This window comes from Macaca nemestrina, chromosome 8 (genome assembly GCF_043159975.1).
Source record: "Macaca nemestrina isolate mMacNem1 chromosome 8, mMacNem.hap1, whole genome shotgun sequence".
Lineage (NCBI taxonomy): Eukaryota > Metazoa > Chordata > Mammalia > Primates > Cercopithecidae > Macaca > Macaca nemestrina.
This window is the reverse complement of record NC_092132.1, coordinates 125902731-125922071: the sequence shown is the minus strand read 5'-3', so window position 1 is coordinate 125922071 and position 19341 is coordinate 125902731. Positions and strand designations below refer to the sequence as shown.

Here is a 19341-nt window from a genome sequence, read left to right as displayed (position 1 = left end):
TCAGCTTTGTGGCTATGGTACAACTACTCAGCTTTGCTGCTATGGTACAAAAGCAGCCATAGACAATAAGTCAGCAAATGGAAGGAAGTATTCCAATAAAGTTTTATTTGTAGAAACAGGCACTGCAACAGATTTGGTCTTCAGGCTGTAGTTTGTTGACCCCTCATCTATAGCAAGTATTATTCTATGTCATCTTTGATCATTCTTTTATTTTTTTTTTTAATTTTTATTTATTTATTTTTTTATTTTTTTTGAGACGGAGTCTCACTCTGTAGCCCAGGCTGGAGTGCAGTGGCCGGATCTCAGCTCACTGCAAGCTCCGCCTCCCGGGTTCACGCCATTCTCCGGCCTCAGCCTCCCGAGTAGCTGGGACTACAGGCGCCCGCCACCTCGCCCGGCTAGTTTTTTGTATTTCTTTGTAGAGACGGGGTTTCACCGTGTTATCCAGGATGGTCTCGATCTCCTGACCTCGTGATCCACCCGTCTCGGCCTCCCAAAGTGCTGGGATTACAGGCTTGAGCCACCGCGCCCGGCCTGATCATTCTTTTATAACAGTGGTTGGTGACCTATGACATTTTTCTGTCCCATATAAATTGTCATTGTTGCATTCTCATTACTACTTTTGAGGATCATCCTTTTACTCTACTGCATAATAGTATTAAAAATATTTAATATATGCTGGGCTTGGTGGCTCACGCCTGTGATCCCAACACTTTGGGAGGCCAAGGCAGGCAGATCACCTGAGGTCAGGAGTTCGAGACCAGCCTGACCAATATGGTGAAACCTGGTCTCTACTAAAAATACAAAAATTAGCCGGGTGTAGTTGGGGGGCGCCTGTAATCCCAGCTACCCAGGAGGCCGAGGCAGGAGAATTGCTTGAACCCGGGAGGCAGAGGTTTCAGTGAGCCTAGATCACGTGCTGTACTCCAGCCTGGGCGACAAGAGTGAAACTGTCTCCAAAAAAAAATAATAATAATTCAATATAATCTAGTACTGCTATCACTATAGTAAATAAATAAAAAGGAATTCTAACATATCACTATAATAAACACATGTGAATAAGACGTATTTCCAGTAATCTTTGAAGGCATTACCATACCAATTTAAGGAAATAATTTTAGTATTTTATGAGAATAGTAGAGTTAGAAGCAACGTAGTTTAATAATCATAGTTTCTTCTAGTTTTTTTAAGTTATATGCTGTGTGTCATGTCCTGTGCTCAACAATTTATACACGTCATCTCATTTAATCCTCACATTAGCCCAGTAAGTTATATTGTACTCAGTTTTACAAATGAGAAAACTGAGTCTCATATATTTATACAGTTTATCCCAAGTCATACAGTAAGTTACAGAGTTGGGATGTGAGCTGATTCCAAAGTCTATAGACTTAACATCACTTTACACCTCTTCCTATGCAAAAAACACAAGTTTGAGTATTTGGAGAGACATCATGTAGTTCTGGCTAGATCTTTAGTTTTGTGTCTGTAGGCTAGTCACTAAGTTTAAACTTTCTTCATCTCTAAAATTTTTAAGGGATTGGATTGAATAATCTGTAGGGTTTTTTTCTTAGGTCTAATATTAAATGAATCTAGGAACTGTTCTCCCTTAAACCACAATTTGTTTTTCCCCTTTTACAAAATTCATTCATTAGTGCAAAACCATTTATTATGTATGTACTATTTTGGCATATTGATAGTTGCTGGAGAAGCAACTGTGAGTAAAATACAGCCTCTGCCCTACAGTTCATAGCCTAGTAAGAGAAAATAAACATGGAAATCAGATAATTCTATGACTAAAGAACAGTTAGTTTTTAGTTCTGTCTCATCCCTTAAAAAAAAAAAAAAAACAAAACAAAAACGGAGATCCCTAGTAAAAATAAAAATGTCTTCAGGAATATGATAGTTATACCCTATATCAGGGATCTCCTACCCCCAGGCGACGGACCAGTATAGGTCCACACAGCAGGAAGTGAGTGGTGGGTGAGCCAGCAAAGCTTCATCTGTATTTACTCCCCATCGCTTGCATTACTGCCTGAGCCTCCTGACGGGTAAGCAGCAGCATTAGATTCTCATAGCACGAACCCTGTTGTGAGCTGCGCGTGTGAGGAATCTAGGTTGCGTGCACATTTATTGACTAGTTCATCTTTTCTCCCCTGATCTATAATACTGCCTTAGTCATATATCAAGTTCCCATATGTGAAATGTGTTTTGCTGTTCTATTCAAGGCTACATTGTCTTAATTGCTATCACAAAATAAGCCTTTATATTTGATAGGGCGAGTAAGTGACTTTTCAAAGCATAATAACAGTAAAGGTTGCTAAGCAGTGTAGTGTAGCTAAAAAGTACGCAGAAGCAGGAATCAGAAGACCTCCATTCAGGAACTGTTGTCACTTACCAGTTGTATGACAGACTCTGTATGAACCTGATGAATAGCTCATTTTTATGCGGGCTTTAGGTGACCATAGGCTTGATATAAGTCAATATTTTGTAATGAATTTATTTAAAAAAATAAAAGCAAGCCCAATGCAATATGTACTTCTATTAGTAAAGTATAGATTCCTCTTGATAGGGAAAGAAGCCAGGGATTCTGCCAACCTGATTCAAAGCTAAGGTCTCAAAAACAAGTATTGAATTTAGGCTGCCACAATAATAATAATAATAATAATAATAATAATAAAATACTTTAAGTGTTTTTCTTTTTTTGCAGGGTATTTCACCCTTAGCATGAGTAGTTTTTTTTCTATTTAATTAAAAATAATTTAAGCCTCGAAGTCTTTGTGGATTATGTATCTAAATAGAAAAATCAAAACGCAGGTAAATGGTTTGTATATGATGGTTGAAAAGAGTTATTGCAATTCTGTAGATTAAATCGGAGCACTGTTAGTGGAGATCAGTGATTCAGAAGACAGTGAATGTAGGCTATTTATAGCTAGCCAGGCTGTTGTAGAACAGGGACAGTCATCAAGACCCAGGGCTTACAGTAAGTAGATGCTGATGTCTCCCTTTTTTGCCAGGTATTCTCCAGGTAGATAAAGAAATACATCAGGTAAGTTTTGGGGATTTTTTTTTTTTTTTTTTTTTTGAGATGGAGTTTCGCTCTGTCGCCCAGGCTGGAGTGCAAAGGCACGATCTCGGCTCACTGCAACTTCCGCCTCCCAGGTTCAAGCTATTCTCATGCCTCAGCCTTCCGAGTATCTGGGATTACAGGCACCCACCACCACATCAGGCTAATTTTTGTGTTTTTAGAGACAGGGTTTCACCATATTGGTCAGGTTGGCCTTGAACTCCTGACCTCAGGTGATCCACCTGCCTCAGCCTCCCAAAGTGCTGGGATACATCAGGTAAGTTTTTTCCAATTGCAAAGGTGATACAACATCAATAGGAATATAGCGTTTTCAGGAACACTTAAAAAGAATACTTGAAAGTTTTCTTACTTGTCCATTTTAATTATGCAAGGAACTGAGATGTTTTGTGAGTTTTTTCTTTAAAAATTCTATAGCCAAGTGTGGTGGCTCACGCTTGTAATCCCAGTACTTTGGGAGGCCAAGACAGGTTGATTACTTGAGGTCAGGAGTTTGAGACCGGTCTGGCCAACATGGTGAAACCTCGTGTCTACTAAAAATAGAAAAATTAGCTGGGCGTGGTGGCGGGTGCATGTAGTCCCAGCTACTCAGGAGGCTGAGACAGGAGAATTGTTTGAACCCAGGAGGTGGAGGTTGCAGTGAGCTGAGAATTGCACCACTGCACTCCAGCCTGGGTGACAGAGTGAGCCCCTTTCAATAAATAAATAAATAAATAAATAAAATTCGGTTTATTATAGGGCTTTTTAAAAATAAAAACTAAACACTGTATCCCATTTCCTTTATTTAAATACTTTTCTTTAGTGAGCTTTGCCTTTCTAGCTAGTATATGGCCTGTTTTACATACTAACTACCCCACTATTTTTGTGTCTCTGTGTGATTTATAAGTAGATAATAATGTATTCTCCCTCCTCTTTGTTCTTCATTTATAAGGGGACACTCCTTTATAGCAGTAGCTTGGCTGTTCTTCCGTAGTGTCTTGGCCCTCTGGCTCCAACACTCTGCCTGTGGCATGTTCAAAAAACAGGTGGTGTTTGAGTTGCTTTCTTACTGTATCCCTGCCATGGGCAGGTGCTGACTTGTCTTTTCTGGAATTTTGGCTTTAACCAGAACTCTGTAATGCAAAATGTTCTGTGTTACATCCTTGCTGTTTTCCAAATCTTCTTGCCTAATTGGAGGTTTTGGTTATTGCTTTTACTGATTTTGTTTTTAGCGCTCCTTCCCTCTTATGCAAGCATTTATGTTATGTGAACAATATTTCTAATTTACACAGACAATTCAGTTTAAGGTGCTAAAGAATAGAAGTTGGAAGATAGGGTGTCTCTCCTAGGATCTCTGTTTTCTTTCCCTTCTCCTTTTTTCTGTGTAATCTTATCCAGTCCCATGTTTTAGACTATACAGCCCAACCTTGTTTCTGTGTTCCAGAATATCTATTTACATGACACTTCCTTTTGAAAGTCTATAAAGCATTTCAAACTTAGTATGTCTAAAACACAGCTCTGAATTTTTCTCAAATCTGCTTCCTGCATCCCATTCCCAGTTCTGCTCCATTCAGTAAATGGTATCATTGTCCACTCGTTGTTCAGACACAAATTTGGAGCTGTCTGTGCACCCTGTCTTTCTCACATATCTCAGATCCAGTCCTTCAGCTTTTCTGTACCTCCACCTTTACCTTAGTCCAAGCCATTCAGTAATTCACAGTGGCCTTCCTATTCATCTTCATGCTTCTACTTTTGTTTGTTTTCAACACAGTAGTCAGAGCGAGTTTTAAAAACATAAGTGAGATCATGTCGCCGGTTTGTACAAAACCCTCCAGGGCTTCCTATTACTCTTAGAATAAAATCCTTTTTTTTTTTTTTTTTTTTTAAATACTATTCCCTGCAGTGCCATATATGACTTGACCCCTACCTCCTTCTTTGACTTCATCTCCTACCACATCTCTTCCATCCATGCTCACTTTTAGCCTTGCTGGCCTTGTTGTTATTCTTCAGAGACAACAGACTTGTTCTGTCAGGATTATTGTTACTGCCGTTTCTTCTGCCTAAATCCCTACTTAAATGTCATGTCCTTGAAGAAGCCTTTACTGACCACTTTGATCTAAAATTGCTTGCTGGCCAGGCGCTGCGGCTCACGCCTTAATCCTAGCACTTTGGGAGGCCGAGGTGGGTGGATCACCTGAGGCAGGGAGTTCGAGACCAGCCTGGCCAAAATGGTGAAACCCCATCTCTACTAAAAATACAAAAATTAGCTGGGCGTGGTGGTGCATGCCTGTAATTCCCAGCTACTTGGGAGGCTGGCGCAGGAGAATCGCTTGAACCCAGGAGGCAGAGGTTACAGTGAGCCAAGATCCTGCCATTGCACTCCATCCTGGGCACAACAGAGTGAGACTGGGTCTCAAAAAATAAATAAAATAGCTTGCCCATCCACCACCACACCACACCCACACACGTTATCCCCTACCTTGTGTTTTTGTTCTTATTGCTACCTGAAATTGTAAGCTTTCTTTAGTTCCTATACATTGATAGCACTGTACCCTTACCCTGTTCTAGAGTGTAAGTTCAACAAGGGCAGATAATTTTCTGACTCATGATCAGTCATCTAGAATTGAAGACAGCCTTGAAGTCATTAAGTTCATGCCTCTTATTTTATAAAAAGTGATTGGACCCATGTCACATTGCTCAGGCCAGTGCTCTTCATATCACACAATTGTTCTAATTCTGCTATCAACTCTGATTAGCTCTCTTTATCTTTTTTCATTACAATTCTATTAGTTTTAATTTTTATGTTCTTTGCCTTCATCCTCTTCATCATATTACTTATGTAAGTCACCTCTTTACAAATAATTATTTTTCTTCAGTTAGTCTTTGTTTTCTCACCATTTATTGAGTATAAGCAAATGTGATTTGAAGTCTGCTTCCCAGCTCTCATTCTTTCCCTTGCCACACTCCACTGTTTTTTGTTTGTTTGTTTGTTTGTTTGTTTGAGACAGAGTTTTGCTGTCACCCAGGCTGGAGTGCAGTGGTGTGATCTCGGCTCACTGCACCCTCTGCCTCCCAGGTTCAAGCAATTCTCCTGCCTCAGCCTCCCGAGTAGCTGGGATTGCAGACGCCTGCCACCATACCTGGCTAATTTTTGTATTTTTGGTAGAGACACTGTTTTGCCACGTTGGCCAGGCTGATCTCGAACTCCTGACCTCAAGTGATCTGCCCGCCTTGGCCTCCCAAAGTGCTGGGATTACAGGTGTGAGTCACTGCGTCTGGCCCACACTCCTTTTTTATGAGATTTTCTCTTTTTGTGAGCCAAAAAAGAAAAAAAATTTATACAGTCATGGTTATATGTACATTTTAACTAATATGATAGATTTTTTAATAATGGAAAAGGAAAATAACTTTTGTAGCAAAACTAGTCTCTAATTCCCCTATAAAGTTTTTCCAGATTAATAGGCTCATAGGCTATTAGAATAAATCTTAGAATTTACCTATTCCAACTCCTTAATTTTCAGTGGGGAAAATGTATCTATCAGCTTAGAAAACACTGAGGTAAACAAAATGAACAATTCTTCAGGACTTCTCAGAACCTTGAATATATTAATGTCTAATCCCTCAGGGGCAGGGGGAGAGTCTCATAATACCCAATATCTTTTTAAGATATTCTGTGGTAAAATAAAATCGGATAAAATATGGATTACCTGTTAATATCTTCTGGGATAGTAGTGCTCCTAAAAAACATTTTTGAATATTTATTAGGTGTCAAACACAGTTCTAAGTACTTTACGCTTTTCAACCTGTTTTATCTACTACATTCATGTGTTCCTCCTTAATATTATGTGAATATCTGCCTTTAAGAAGTAGCATGCCATATTGGATAATACATATTGGAAAATGCAAGAAAGGATGTGTTTGTGTATGCAGAATATAAGTCCTAGGTATTGATTCATTTACAAATTTATTGTGTTTTCTATCTAGTTGATCATTGATTTATTTATATAGCTTACTTTACATATTTATGATATTCCTATATCATATACTGTAGATTAAATATCAGTATAATTTTTGATAATTTCTTAGAGCAATTCAGTTGTAGAACATTTGTTGATATCTATCATAATATAAATTTACATTGTGTCTCTTGAACTTGTGGAATTCCATTAATACAGTAAAAGTTTTCCTGGTTAAATGTTTTGTCAATTTTGATTATACACATATAGTCTTTTCTACTTTTTAAAAAGTCCAGAATATGTAGGAAGAAAATGATAAAACATACTCAGAGGAAAAGCCCCCTTACCCCTGTAAACCAATATAACCACAATTTACGTTTTTTCCACACTTTTTGATCCCTATGTCTCTAGTCTGTTTTCTGTTGAGTATAACAGAATACCTGAAACTGGGTAATTTTTAAAGAAAAGGAATTTATTTCTTACAGTTTTGGAGGCTAAGAAGTCCAAGGTTGAAGGGGCCGCATCTGGTGAGGGTCTTCTTCCTGATGGGAACTGCAGAGTCCTGAGTTGATGCAGGGCATTATATAGCGAGAGGGCTCAAAGTACTAGTTCAGTCACTCTTCCTCCTTTTATAATGCCACCAGTCCTATTCCTGTGATAACCCATTAATCCATTTATGAGGCAGAGCCCTCATGACCCAACACCTCTTAAAGGTCCCACCTCAATATTCCCCCACTGAGGTTTACGTTTCAACGTGAGTTTTGGAGGGGACAAACATTCCAACCATATGTAGCAACCACTATGGTAGCTTCTCTTCAGAGAGATGCAGCCCCCTGCCTCCAACCAGGGAACCACATCTCTTGCTCTTGAGTAGTCCCTTTCCTTACATCGTGCTGGCACTGTGACTTGCCTTTGATGAGTAGAATGCAACAAAAGTGATTCTGTATGACCCCAGGACTTGGCCAAGATCTCCTGGAATGCTTGCTTTGGGAGAGGTCAGCCTCTAGTAAGAAGTCAGACTATCTTGAGACCACAAGATGTGTGGAAGCCCAGGCTAGTCCTAAGCTGTGTAGAAAGACTTCATGAAGGGAGGGAAACAGAAAGAAAGGTGATTGAGAAGATCAATCACAGAGAGAGGGAGAGATCTTCTCAGTCAGCTCCCATCTTTTCCAGCCATCCTAGCTGACATTTGAGTGAAGAAGCCATCCTGTAGGTATGTCCAGCTCAGACTAGCATCCAGATGATTCCAGCCCCAGCCATCATCTGACTGCAGCTACATGTGAGAGCCCAAGTGGGAATCACCCAGCTGAGCCCAGTCAATTCACAGAACTGAGAGAGAATAAATTCTTGCTTTAAGCCATTAAGTTTTGGTGTAGTTTTTTACACAGTCATAGATGGCCAGAACAGTGCATATTGGTATATTAAAAAACATACCAAAAGTCATATTTAATATATGTATAAATAATGTTATAGATATTACAGTCATGCACCATATAACAGTGTTTCAGTCAACCATGGACCACATATGGGACTATGGTGTTCCCATAAGATTATAATGTTGTATTTTTATTTTACCCTTTCTATGTTTAGATACCCAAATATTTAATATTGTGATACAATTGTTTGTACTATTCAGTACAGTAACCTGCTGTACAAGTTTGTAGCCTAGGAGCAATAGGCTATACCATAAAGCCTAGGTGTGTAGTGGGCTATACCATCGAGGTTTAGTCTAACTACACTCTGATATTCGCACAATGACAAAACTGCCTAATGACGCATCACTCAGAACATATCCCTATTGTCAAGTGACACATGACTGTATAATTTTGAAACATAAATGGTGATCATATTTGGCACATCGGTCTACACCTAGTTGTGTGCTGTAGCTGGCTCTCAGGCCTGTAAGAGGCAACTCCACGTTCAGTGATATCACACTGGTTGCTTGAAAATGGCCATCGAAGTTGGCAGATGCTGCAAATCAGGGCTTGCCTTGACCCAGAGAGCCAGTTGTTGAACTTTTACCAGCACACCACTGTCTGTATTTTCCTTTTTTCATTTACATTATTTTTTTGAATGACTGTTTATTTGGTAATTTGGATGTACCATAATTTATTTAAACAATCCCCTGTTATTGACATGTTATTTCTTTAGGATGTTATTTCTCAAAATAGAATTGCTGAATCAAATGGAATATACATTTAAATTTTTTATAAGTTTTACAAGATTGTGTACTAGTAAGGTTATACCAGTTTACCAACAGTGAGGATGTTTCCCAGTGCCCCACCCAGCACTTATTTTTATATTTAGAATCTTCATACATATATTTTTTTAAATTTTTTTTTATTCTTAAAAGTTTTTAATGGTTCGAGGCTGGGCGTAGTGGCTCACGCCTGTGATCCCAGCACTTTGGGAGGCTGAGGTGGGCGGATCACATGGTCAGGAGATCGAGACCATCCTTGCTAACACGGTGAAAATCCATCTCTACTAAAAATACAAAAAATTAGCTGGGCATGGTGGCGGGTGCCTGTAGTCCCAGCTACTCTGGGAAGCAGGAGAATGGCATGAACCCAGGAGGCGGAGCTTGCAGTGAGCCAAAATCGTGCCACTGCACTCCAGCCTGGGCGACAGAGCAAGACTCTGTCTCAAAAAAAAAAAAAAAAAGTTTTTACTGGTTCGAAACCCAAAAGCTACAAAAGTATATGGGAAAAGTCTCTCTTCTATCACTGCCTGTGCTTCCCAGCTTCCCAGTGCCCCTCTATAAAATTCCAAGTAAAATTCCAAGTGTTACTTCCCAGTGCCCCTATACTTGGAATTTTATAAGGAATTTGTATATCCTCTTTCAGTGGTATTCATGCGTGTACAAACAAGTATATTCCTTTGCTCCCTCTTTCTTTTACTCACTTGGTAGCTCCCACACACACTTCCCCACCTTGCTCTTGTCATTTAATGATATGTTGGAGATCAATACCAAAAGAGAAAACTCTTCCTCAGTATCTTTTCATGCCCTCATGGTATTCCATTGAGTGGATAAATCATACTGCTTCTAATATTTTACTATTGGTATATGATATATGTACAATACTTGAACATACATCATTTCACATATATATATGAATATATAGCATACATTTTTTAAATAGTTGCTTAATCAAAGGGCATAACTTTGATAGATATTGCCAAATTGTCTTTCATAGAGGTTTATGAATTTACCTCTCCATCGCCAATATATGAGAGTATTCGTCCACACATTTGCTAATGCAATATACTGTCAGACTTTCAGATCTTACCTATTTGATAGGTTGAAAAGTAGAACCAGCATATAATTAACTATGAGTCTGAGCTCTAGATCTGTCTTTTGTTTTCTGTAAATTGTTGATATATTTTGCCTGTTTTTCTTCGGGTCATGGGCTTTTTTAGTTGTAGGAGTTTATTATTCATTAACGAAATTAGCCCTTTTATCTGCCATATAATTTGCAACAATTTTATATCAGCTTTTTAATTGTATTTTGGCTGCTGTTAACAATAGTTATGGCCGTGCAGAAATGTGGGATTTTATCTGGCATAGTTGTTTCTTTCTTTCTTTCTTTCTTTTTTTTTTTTTTTTTTGAGACAGAGCCTAGCTCTGTCGCCCAGGCTGGAGTGCAGTGGCATGATCTCGGCTCCCTGCAACCTCTGCCTCCCAGGTTCAACCAATTCTCCTGTCTCAGCCTCCCAACTAGCTGGGACTACAGGCGCCCACCATCACACCTGGCTAAATTTTGTATTTTTAGTAGAGACAGGGTTTCACCATATTGGTCAGGCTGGTCTCGAACTCCTGACATCAGGGGATCTGCCTGCCTCGGCCTCCCAAAGCACTGGGATTACAGATGGGAGCTACTGCGCTTGGCTCACTTGTCTCTTTTTGATGGCTTCTAAGTTTTGTGTCATTGTTAGAAAGTAACTCCTCATCTCTCTCCCCGAAATAAAAGCTTTCATCTACAACTTTAACTTTATGGTTTTTTTTGTTGTTAATTTTTTTCTTACGTTTGAATTTTTGTTTTTTTTGTTTTTATTTAATTATTTATTTACTTTGAGATGGGATCTTGCTGTGTTGCCCGGGCTGGAGTGCAGTGGCGCCATGCAGCCTCTGCCTCCTGGGCTCAAGCGAGCCACCTGCCTCAGCCTCCCTAAGTGCTGGGATTACAGGCCTGAGCCACTGCGCCTGGCCTGAATTTTTGATCTTTTAGAAATTCATCTAGGTATGAAATATGGTATGACTTCACAGCTGTTTTTTTCTAGAAGCGTGTCCAGAATCCATTTATTGAATAAACATTTTTTCTGAATGGTTTGAAATGTCACTTACTTAAGTACTGCTTATATTAAACACTGTATTCCATAATTACACAGCTTTAATTATTATAGCTTAATGATGTATTTTTCTTCTCTTTCAGGACTTTCCGGTTTGTTTTTGTTTGTTTTTCCCTATAAACTTTAAAATCAACTTGTCTAATTCTCATATAACTCTTGGTATTTTTATTGGAATTTTGGAATTTGATAACTAAATCAAGGATAATCTCCTTTCTTATGATAAATTATTTCTAACTAAGAACATGTTTGAAGTGGGGTGTGTTTTAAAACATCTTCAAATAGATCATTTTTCGTATTAAATTTATTCTTAGGTGTTTTGTCTCTTTTGTTATAGTTTGTGTTAGTATGCTAGGGCTACCATAATGAGAGACCACAGACTGGGTAGCTTAAACAACAGAAACTAATTTTCTCACAGTTCTAGAAGCTGCAAGTCCAGGATGAAGGTGCTGGCAGGTTTGGTTTCCTCTCAAGTCTCTCTCCTTGGCTTGTAGACGGGAGCCTGCTTGCTGTGTCCTCACATGGTCTTTCTCTATGTGTACACATCCCTGGTGTCTTTATGTCCAAATTTCATCCTCTTATAAGGATATCAGCCAGATTGGGTTAGGATCTACCCACATAACCTTAATTACCTCTTTGAAGGCCCCACCTCCAAATACAGTCACATTCTGAGGTACTGGGAGTTAGGGCTTCAACATATGAATTTGGATAGAGGAGACAGTTTAGCCCATAACAATGGTAAATGAAAAATTTTCTTTCTTATATCTACTAATTGATATTTATATATGTGAAAGTTATTTGTGTATTTTATTTCATACCTAGCCACCCCGCTTATAATTTATAATAGTTTTTACTTTATTCTCTTAGTTTTTCCAGGTATAAAATTATATTATTTATAAATAACGATCACATTGCCTCCTCCTTTCTAGTTTTTATAACCTTTATTTCTTTTATCTAATTGCAGTCTAGAGCTGTTGAAATGGTTAACTAAGAGTGGTGGCAGTAGATACTCTTCTTGTATCCCATATTTTAATGAAAATATTTCTGGTGACTTTTGGTGTTTCTATTAAGCATGATGTTTGCTTTTGGATTGTGATATAGATATATAGCATCTTTAAGGACTCCATCTATTTGTATTTTATTACAGTTCTTAAAAATCAAGAGTGAATACTTTTATCAAATGCCTTTGTGGCATTTATGAAGATGATCATATGTTTTCCCTTTGATCTAATAATATGTTGAATTTATAAATAAATTTACTGATATTGAACCATGCTTGCATTCCCCTGTTTGGTCCTGGCCTATTCTTTTAATTTGCTTTTGAATTCTGTTTGCATACAAATTCCTAAATGAGACATAAATAAATAGTTTCTTTATGGAGCCTTTGTTAAGTACGATTTTATTCTTGCTTTATATCAATAATTTTAATAGCTTTCTTTTTGTGTGTTTTCAGACAATTTGAAATTATGTGTTCTTTAATGGTTTATTAGCATTTTCCTATGAAACTCTTGGGTTTAGTGCTTTCTGAGAGGAGGTGGCTCTTTGACAACTTTATTTCTTCTATAATATATCTGTTTAAATTTTTTTATTTCCTGTGGAGTCAATTTTGTTAAATTACATTTTCCTATCATTTGTTTCCATTGGTTTTCAAGTCTGTTTGAATGGAATTGAGCAAAGTAGTCTTTTTAAGATTATTTAATTTTTCTCTATTTGCATCTGTTTATTATCGTTTCTGTGTCTGTGTATTTGCTGTTTTCTTCCCTTTGTTGTTTTGATTAGACTGGAGTCTGGACTATTCCTTTTTCAGTAACCAACTTTGGGTTATTCTGCTATTTTTTGTCTTAACAAATACTTTATTTCTTCTTTTATCTTTTTTTTTTTTTTTGGAGACAGAGTCTTACTCTGTTGCCCAAGCTTGAGTGCACAGTAGCACAATCTTGACTCACTGCAACCTCCACCTCCCCGGTTCAACTGATTCTTCCTGTCTCAGCCTCCCGAGTACCTGGGACTACAGGTGCCTGCTACCACGCCCGGCTAATTTTTGTATTTTTAATAGAAATGGGGTTTCGCCATGTTGGCCAGGCTGGTCTTGAACCCCTGACCTCAGGTGATCTGCCTGCCTCAGCCTCCCAAAATGCTGGGATTACAGCCACCACACCCAGTCTATTCTTCATTTTCTTTTCCTTAGGTTTGCTTTATTGATTGATAATACAATTGATATTTCTAGTTAGTCATTATTCTATTGATTTGATTTAAGGCTTTTTGTTCTATAGAAGTTTTAAATTTTTAATAGTCAAAACTATCAGTCTTTTCCTTTCATTGCATCTTTTCACATTACTCTTTTAAAAAGTTCATCTACATCACCACCACCCTTCCCCCGCCATTGTACAAATGCTCTTCATTCTTTCGTATTTTAGAAGATGACTAACGTCAGCCAAATGTCTATCATCATATCTATCTAGATAGATAGATATGTCTCAATGTATAGAGTATAAATTTATTGTCAGATTTTCAGGAGTGTGTTTTTTCCACATAATAAGAAAATTACCTATAAAACCTTATAAGTGAGAACATCAAATTTGTAGAATTATTTTACTCTTACTTTATTTAAAAGATTTTGGGCCAGGTGCAGTGGCTCATGCCTGTAATCCCAGCACTTTGGGAGGCTGAGGCAGCAGATCACCTGCAGCCTGACCAACATGGTGAAACCCCCTCTCTACTAAAAATGCAAAAATTACCTGGGCATGTTGGCACATGCCTGTAATCCTAGCTACACGTGAGGCTGAGGCAAGAGAATTGCTTGAACGTGGGAGGCAGAGGTTGCAGTGAGCCAGGATCACACCATTGCACTCTAGCCTAGGTGACAAGAGCAAAACTCGGTCTCAAAAAAAAAAAAAAAAAGAAAAAGAAAAAGATTTCATAATGGCCTTTAATAGAAAGTTATTTTTATATATTTAAGATGCTTTTCTTTCTGTTCTTCCAGGTTACTCAAATGAGTCGTCCAGACTTGATTCTCTTTCTGATGAAATACTTGATGGCTCTCATAGTTGGCATTCCCTCTGTATTTTGGGTTGGAAGCAAAAAGACATGCTTTGAATGGGCCAGTTTTTTTCATGGTCGTAGGAAAAAAGAGTAAGTTGAAATAAATTATCACAGTGTTCACAAACCTCACATTTACGTAATTTTTTTGTGTGTTGCTTGTGTTAAAATGATTTGGATTTGGAGAATTATTCAAACAAGACTGTAACATTTTCAGCAGTATCCAGTTATGATTAGCACAGTAGCATGTCTTAATTTAAAACTAAAAACTTATTTTGAGAAGACGGCCAAGTAGTCCCGAAGATGACCAAGCCTCCTGTACTAATTCAGAGTATTTGAAGGAAGTCCAATCTTTGTGAAAAAAATTCAAATTGTAATTTTCTTAAAAGCAAATTAATGCTTTTCTCTACATTCTTATCCGATCTTCCTGATATTCCTTTGAAGGTTGACATATATTCTTATCTCTCTTTTACAAATGAGAAAACCAAGATAGTGGTTAAGTGCTTGGCCAAAGTCACACAGGTATTTACTGATAAGAGCTAGATAAACTTCTGTCTCCAGTTGTCCATTGTTCTTCCAAGTGTACCAAAAGTGACATAAAGAAATACTCTTATTCCATTCTAATATAGTACATGTTAAAGCCAAATAGAAAAATGATATTAGTAGATTAATTGAAATGTGTTAGAGGTTGTTTAATTCATAGTTGGCCATACTGCATATTACAGTGTGATTTGAGGGCATATTTAAGGAATCTTTGAATGTTTGTACCTTAGTTTGTAAAACAAAACAAAACAAGACCCTTCAGTTTTCACAGTGGAACAAATGATTTCAGACTCTACTTAGTTTTAAGTCTCATAGGTATCTCTGTCTGAGTTATCACAAACTCTGAGTTAGTGGATTGTATATTTCTTATGATTTTACTTAACCTAGGATCCATGAAAGAATGATTTTTTTGTGGGGTAGTCTGTAAATATTTTAAAATTGTATGTAGAATGTGCCTAGTACTGGTTAATGTCATTTTCTCATGAGATACAATTTGAAGTTACTTTAGTTTCTGCCTCACTAATAAAGTTTATATTCACTAAAATACCAGTAATTAACAATTTCTGTTACACAAATTATATTAACATCACATTTTAATATACAGTCAGCCTTTTGTATCTGGGGGTTCCATATCAGTGGATTCAACCAACAATGGATCAAAAATATTTGGGAAAAAAAAAATTCAAGAAAATTCCAAAAAGCAAAACTTGAATTTGCTGCATGCTGAGCACTACACTGAATCTATGCAAATAAAGTGATGTATTAGGTACTGTAAGTAATCTAGAGGTGATTTGAAATATACAAGAGGTTGTATGCAAATACTACGCCATTTTATATAAGGACTTGAGCATCCTCGAATTTTGGTACCCGCAGGGGGTCTTGGAACCACTCTCTTGAGGAAATTGAGGGATGACTGTATACATTTCTTATTCTGATATCTGAGACTGCTACTAGTGATATCAGATCATGCATTTCTCCTTTAAATATAATTTCGTAGAGCAGAGAAGGAAAGAAGGGGATGAGCTCACTCAATAGCAACCAAAAACATTTATCTTCTGGGCATATTCATTCTTTGAACAACGAGAACTTGGACACAGGAAGGGGAACATTACACACCAGGGCCTGTTGTGGGGTGGGGGCAGCGGGGAGGGATAGCATTAGGAGATATACCTAATGTAAATGACGAGTTAATGGGTGCAGCACACCAACATGGCACAGGTATACGTATGTAACAAACCTGCATGTTGTGCACATGTACCCTAGAACTTAAAGTATAATTAAAAAAAAAAAAAACAAAAGAAAGTCTTGTTGAATGCTTACTATGTGCCACCAACTACCTTTGGATACCAGTGATTTGATAGCAAACAGAACAGGCCAAGACCCTGCTCTCTTAGAGTTTCCTCCCTTTTGGGATTTACTGTGATTTATTTGTGTATTCTTCAGAAAACTGTATTGTAATCACAGTAAAACACGATGCTGAGGAAAGGACTTGAATTAAACATTCCTGGACACCTCTGGGCCATATATAAATAATTCTGTAATAGAGTTGCATTAGAAATTCCAGATAGAGCTAAACTGAAGCTTTCCTTATAGAGATTTATTCTAGTTAGTTGGCGGGGATACTGGTTGGGCCCAAATCCTTCTGAAACTGGTTAAAACTCTCGGGCCCTTCCATTTGGTTTTCTGCAGCTGTGGATTTCCAACCAACAGTCCTTGTCATCTTCCAAGCCAGAATGTGCTCTGAGCTGGAGTGGCAGCCCCTTATTCTGGCATTCAAGAGTGTGGGCACCCTTTGGCTATTTCTAGCATTTGTCTGGTTAGCCTTTGGGAAACGACTATAAGATAATCATAATAATGGGTACTAATTTATTGGGCATATTTAATACTCAAAGACTGTTCTAAGCACTTTACACATTAAATCATTTAATGCTGTAAACAGCCTTGTGAGGGAGGACATCATTTTACAGATAAGGAAACTGAGGCATAGAACCAAGATTTCATAACAAGTGATTGCAGACATATAGATTCAAACCCAGACAGTCTGACTCCAGAGCTTTGCTTTTAACTGCTTTGTTATACTATGCTGTAGATTCGTTTCTAATATTGTGCTAATCAAATTAATGTTCTCCCCTTAAGTGAAGCCAGATTTAAGACCATACTTATGCTAATAATTCTGACATAGATTTAAATATTTTTAGAAATCCTCTTTTGGATTACCTGGGTCATTTCACTTAATTTCTCTGGACATTATCTGTAAAATGAGGGGACAAACCTTCACCATTTGAACGTGAGTTAAACTTCTGGGACAACTAGAAGTCAGTTTTAACCAAGTTTAGAAAATAAAGTCAACAACCAAGAATGACTTGGTAGGATGTATGTATATATGTGAATAAGGTCATTGATGACAGAGGAACGAATCCAGATTTTTTTTTCCACTATTTTTGACTTGTTCTTTTTTCTGTCATGTTTTTGACACTTTGTTTTCCAGATATATATAAACACTGTTTTATCATTACCTTGTGATTAGCCTCTAAGACTTTAAACTTAAGTTTGATCCTTGACTGTTGGTTTTGTTGTGTGATTTTTTGAAAGTTCTTTAATCTCTTAAAACTTTAGTTTCTTTGTATATGAAATGGGGATTATAATGTCTGTTATTAATAGATATCCAATATTCCCTTAGAAATCTACTCTTAGGACATGAATCTCTGTAATGATGACATTATTAAGGGGATTCAAAGAAGAATATATATAAAGTACTCGATAAATACTAGACTTCCTTCAGCCCACCTACCCCAACATGAAAAACAACAGCAATAATGACAATCCTTTTGTAATGTGAAAATTTATAATATATGTAATTTCTCAATATATGATCCAGTCTTTACATGCTGGAGTTTTATTTTTGAAGTGAAATTGATGATCTGATTTTAACTTTATGATTTTTCATAGTAAGTCCTTTATTTACATAATCCAAGACACTAACCTTTACAACTGTTTAGCTCATGTATTAATTTAATTACTGCCTTGTTCATCATCATAAGCCATCCGTCTACTTAATCCTTTGATAGCAGTTAGAATTTTTTGTTTTTGACAATAATTTTTCCCCTAAATGTTTCCCTTTAAGCTTCTAATATGTCTGAGACTTAATTGTAACTTTAATTTTTCATTTTGTTTTATTCTAATTATGACTGCTCATGTTTATTCCAGCACTAGACAACTGCTTCTGCATAAAATCAACTCGTACACTAAAACAACTGCTCTTACAACTTAAATGTTGTATCCATGCTACAGTGAAGCCTCTACTAGTTATATAAACCATGCAAGAAAACAATTTTTCTATTTTAGAGTTATATCTTCATAATAGTTCAGTATTTTGAGAATGACAAATTTCTTTGGCTGAAAGGGACCTTTTAGAAATGATGAAATTGTATACCTTCATTTTATAGATGAAGAAATGAAAGGAAGAAGAGATAATGACATGCTTAAGATCATGTTTTTGTTGATAAAGTTGGAACTAAAATCCTGATTTCCTTATTCTAACACAGGCCTTTTTCCATCATACCACCTTAGGGGACAGATTGACATGGATTGTTGTTATAGTCTTTCCTCTGTCAACAATGTTTCTTCATATCAGTCCTATAGATCTAATTTGGCGAGCAATTAATTTCAAGAATAATATCAGTGTTGCACAGAAGTATTGCTTATTGGTCTGTGGGAAGATTGGTATGTATGTTAAACTTACTATTCTGTTGTCTAGGATAGTGAATGAGAGCCGACAGGTACTCCAGGAACCTGATTTTGCTCAGTCTCTCCTGAGGGATCCAAATACTCCTATCATAAGAAAGTCAAGGGGAACTTCCACTCAAGGAACATCCACCCATGCTTCTTCAACTCAGCTGGCTATGGTGGATGATCAAAGAAGCAAAGCAGGGAGCGTCCACAGCAAAGTGAGCAGCTACCACGGCAGCCTCCACAGATCACGTGATGGCAGGTGAGTTTTGTTAGTAGTGTAGTTTATTTCATAAGCTGAATTATGGTCATACAGCTTAAGAAAGAAGAGCAGCCAATTCTGAAATAGAAGTTGAACATAATTAAGCCTTTGAACTTTGCTAGATAGAGTTGTCCAGACTATGGTCAGACTTAAAGTCAGTCAGAGTTGTTTAGATTTGATGCGGTAAGCAATATGGGAGTTATTGCAGGGGATTGAGCAGGGAGAAGACCGGGTAAAAGTGGTTATTTTAGTAAGACTAATTTAGTAAACAATTATGGAACACCTGCTACATCTGGCACTGTGCTAGGCCCTAAGAATACAAAGATGACTTAGGCATGATCTTTGCTCTTAATAAGCTCACAGTCTGTTTAGAAAGAAGTGTAGTCAGTTTGTGGTTTAGAACATGG

At 37.4% G+C, this 19341-nt stretch overlaps 1 protein-coding gene across 7 annotated transcripts in view; it reads left to right on the top strand.

Annotated features, from left to right (window-relative positions):
* Window positions 1-19341, top strand: part of LOC105482143 (frizzled class receptor 3) — an 81216-nt gene that overhangs the window by 43908 nt on the left and 17967 nt on the right. For all 7 annotated transcript variants that reach the window (XM_024792901.2, XM_071068452.1, XM_071068456.1 and 4 more), the window contains 2 exons: window positions 14345-14493; window positions 18701-18934. In XM_024792901.2, coding sequence (XP_024648669.2) covers window positions 14345-14493; window positions 18701-18934 — 383 coding nt within the window. The remainder of the gene's footprint in view (window positions 1-14344; window positions 14494-18700; window positions 18935-19341) is intronic.